Genomic DNA, 1,915 nt, shown 5'->3' with positions numbered 1-1,915 from the left:
TTTTGTTTTGTTTTTTTTTTTTTTTTGAGAAACTGCTCTTTGGTGTATTGATTTATGTACAACTTTAGATTCATTTAGTTTATTGGAATATGTACAACTTTAGATTCACAACATTCATTGGCCCCGTCTGCTTTAAATGGATCCACAGGTGTGAGATTCCTATAACCATAGGGCCCCATCACTGGATGATCAGGGTTTCTCTCTCTCTCTCTCTCTCTCTCTCTAAAAGGATGACCGAGGTCAAGTTAGCTAGTTCTTTGTTAAAAAAAAAAAAAAAAAAACATTCGGACTAAATACCACAATACACACTCTGCAATGCTCTGAATTAGATGACATTCCTTCCCAAAATATAAGTGGATAAATATGAATGAGAAGGAATCTACAATACAAAGAAGGATCCAGAAACTATATATATAGCCCATATAATTTTATTCACAAAAATAGAAAGACCTTATGCAAATATAGTAGGATTGACCATGGCATATCCATCCAATTGTCCACTCTTAAAGAAGGGCCAGGGATCTGTTGAAAACAATGCTTTAAAGACCATCATAGTAACCACCATAGGTAATGTGAGCTCTGGTCATGGGAACTCCTCTGACAGCCGAAATTGCTTCATTCAATTTGGTTGCGTGGTGCACCACTTGCTTAATTCTCTGCAATCAGCGTTGGTGTCAGCTCAGCATAAGAATTTCCATTAAGAAATTCTTTCAATACATGACATTTTAATTCAAGTTTTCCTAAAAAAATATGTTCTTGTTGAATTGTCATATGTGTAAATCAAACTGTGCTTTTTGTTCCTAAGCCTAACAAAATAGAGAATCAGCTCCGACTTAGTTATCCAATAAGGCTCAAACTGTCATACATATATAAAGTGGTGTTTGATGGCTAAAAAAATAAATAAATAAAAAGAGAATAATACTAAGAAACTTGCTGACCTTGTCATCAGTGTAGATCTGGAACCGAAGCTTCTGGTTGTGTTGGTTGTGCTTGTTGGTTTGTTGGGTTCCAAAAAACAGAATACAAATTGTAGCAGCAGCAACACCAAAAGAGCAAATAGCTCCAATCCCAGTTAAGCTCCACTTCCATATGTTGAGCCTACCATTACTCTCATCCCAATTGACCTCCTCTATGTTGGTATCACAATCCATGCTACTTTTCTTGCTCAAAACCATATCTTTCTCAACTTTCATTCTTGGAGAGGTCATACTCATACCCTCCAAGGCCTCACCTTTGTCCTCAAACTGAAAGGTATCAATTTGAGGTAAGAACCCCCTAGCACCAGACTTTGGGGAGTCCATTTTCATGTCGACAAATTCATTTTCCTTCATTTTGAAGAAAACTTGTGAAACCGTGTCTTGATCAGCTTCCATATGATTGATTTTTTCAGTGATAGAAGCTGAGGGCAAAACACTGATTTCAATAGGAACCTTAGTGATTTGCTTCACTAGTTGTTGTTCATCATCATCATGGGCCTCCTTTCCACTTGGTGGCTCCAAATGAATTGGAACAGTGACAAGTTGACTAGGCAACCCTGAATTCCTAGGTGGTTCAATGATTTTCCTAGGAGTTGGTGATGGGCATATGAAGTAATTCATGTTGAAAACAGTTTTTGGATCAGGATTACGTTTGCCCAAGAAATTCTTTTTCTCACCATCTTCATGGAAATCAAGGAAGCCATCATCATCAGGGAGGAATTCCCACTCATCAAGATCCATTTCCTACCGAGGAATTTGGAAATGGATTATAGATGATGAAAGAGGGAGGTGGAGGGGGGGTTCTGGGTGTTGAAGTATTGAATCAAAGAAGGTGGCTTTCATGGAGTTTAGTGTGGAATTTCAATCACTAGGCCACCGCTTTGGTGTCCTCTTGCTCTTGGGTGAAAGATTGAACCCATGAGAAGGGGGGTTATATC

General features: G+C 38.3%; 1 protein-coding gene across 1 annotated transcript; it reads right to left on the bottom strand.

The window, feature by feature from the left end:
* Nucleotides 1-316: 316 nt before the first annotated feature.
* LOC126693089 (uncharacterized) lies at nucleotides 317-1,915 on the bottom strand. The gene is made up of 2 exons (XM_050388957.1): nucleotides 939-1,915; nucleotides 317-656 (listed from the first exon to the last, which is right to left on the bottom strand). The coding sequence occupies exons 1-2, from the start codon at nucleotides 1,716-1,718 to the stop codon at nucleotides 540-542; spliced, it is 897 nt and encodes a 298-aa protein (XP_050244914.1). The 5' UTR covers nucleotides 1,719-1,915; the 3' UTR covers nucleotides 317-539.

This window comes from Quercus robur, chromosome 7 (genome assembly GCF_932294415.1).
Source record: "Quercus robur chromosome 7, dhQueRobu3.1, whole genome shotgun sequence".
NCBI lineage: Eukaryota > Viridiplantae > Streptophyta > Magnoliopsida > Fagales > Fagaceae > Quercus > Quercus robur.
This window is presented reverse-complemented; position numbering and strand designations above follow the sequence as displayed.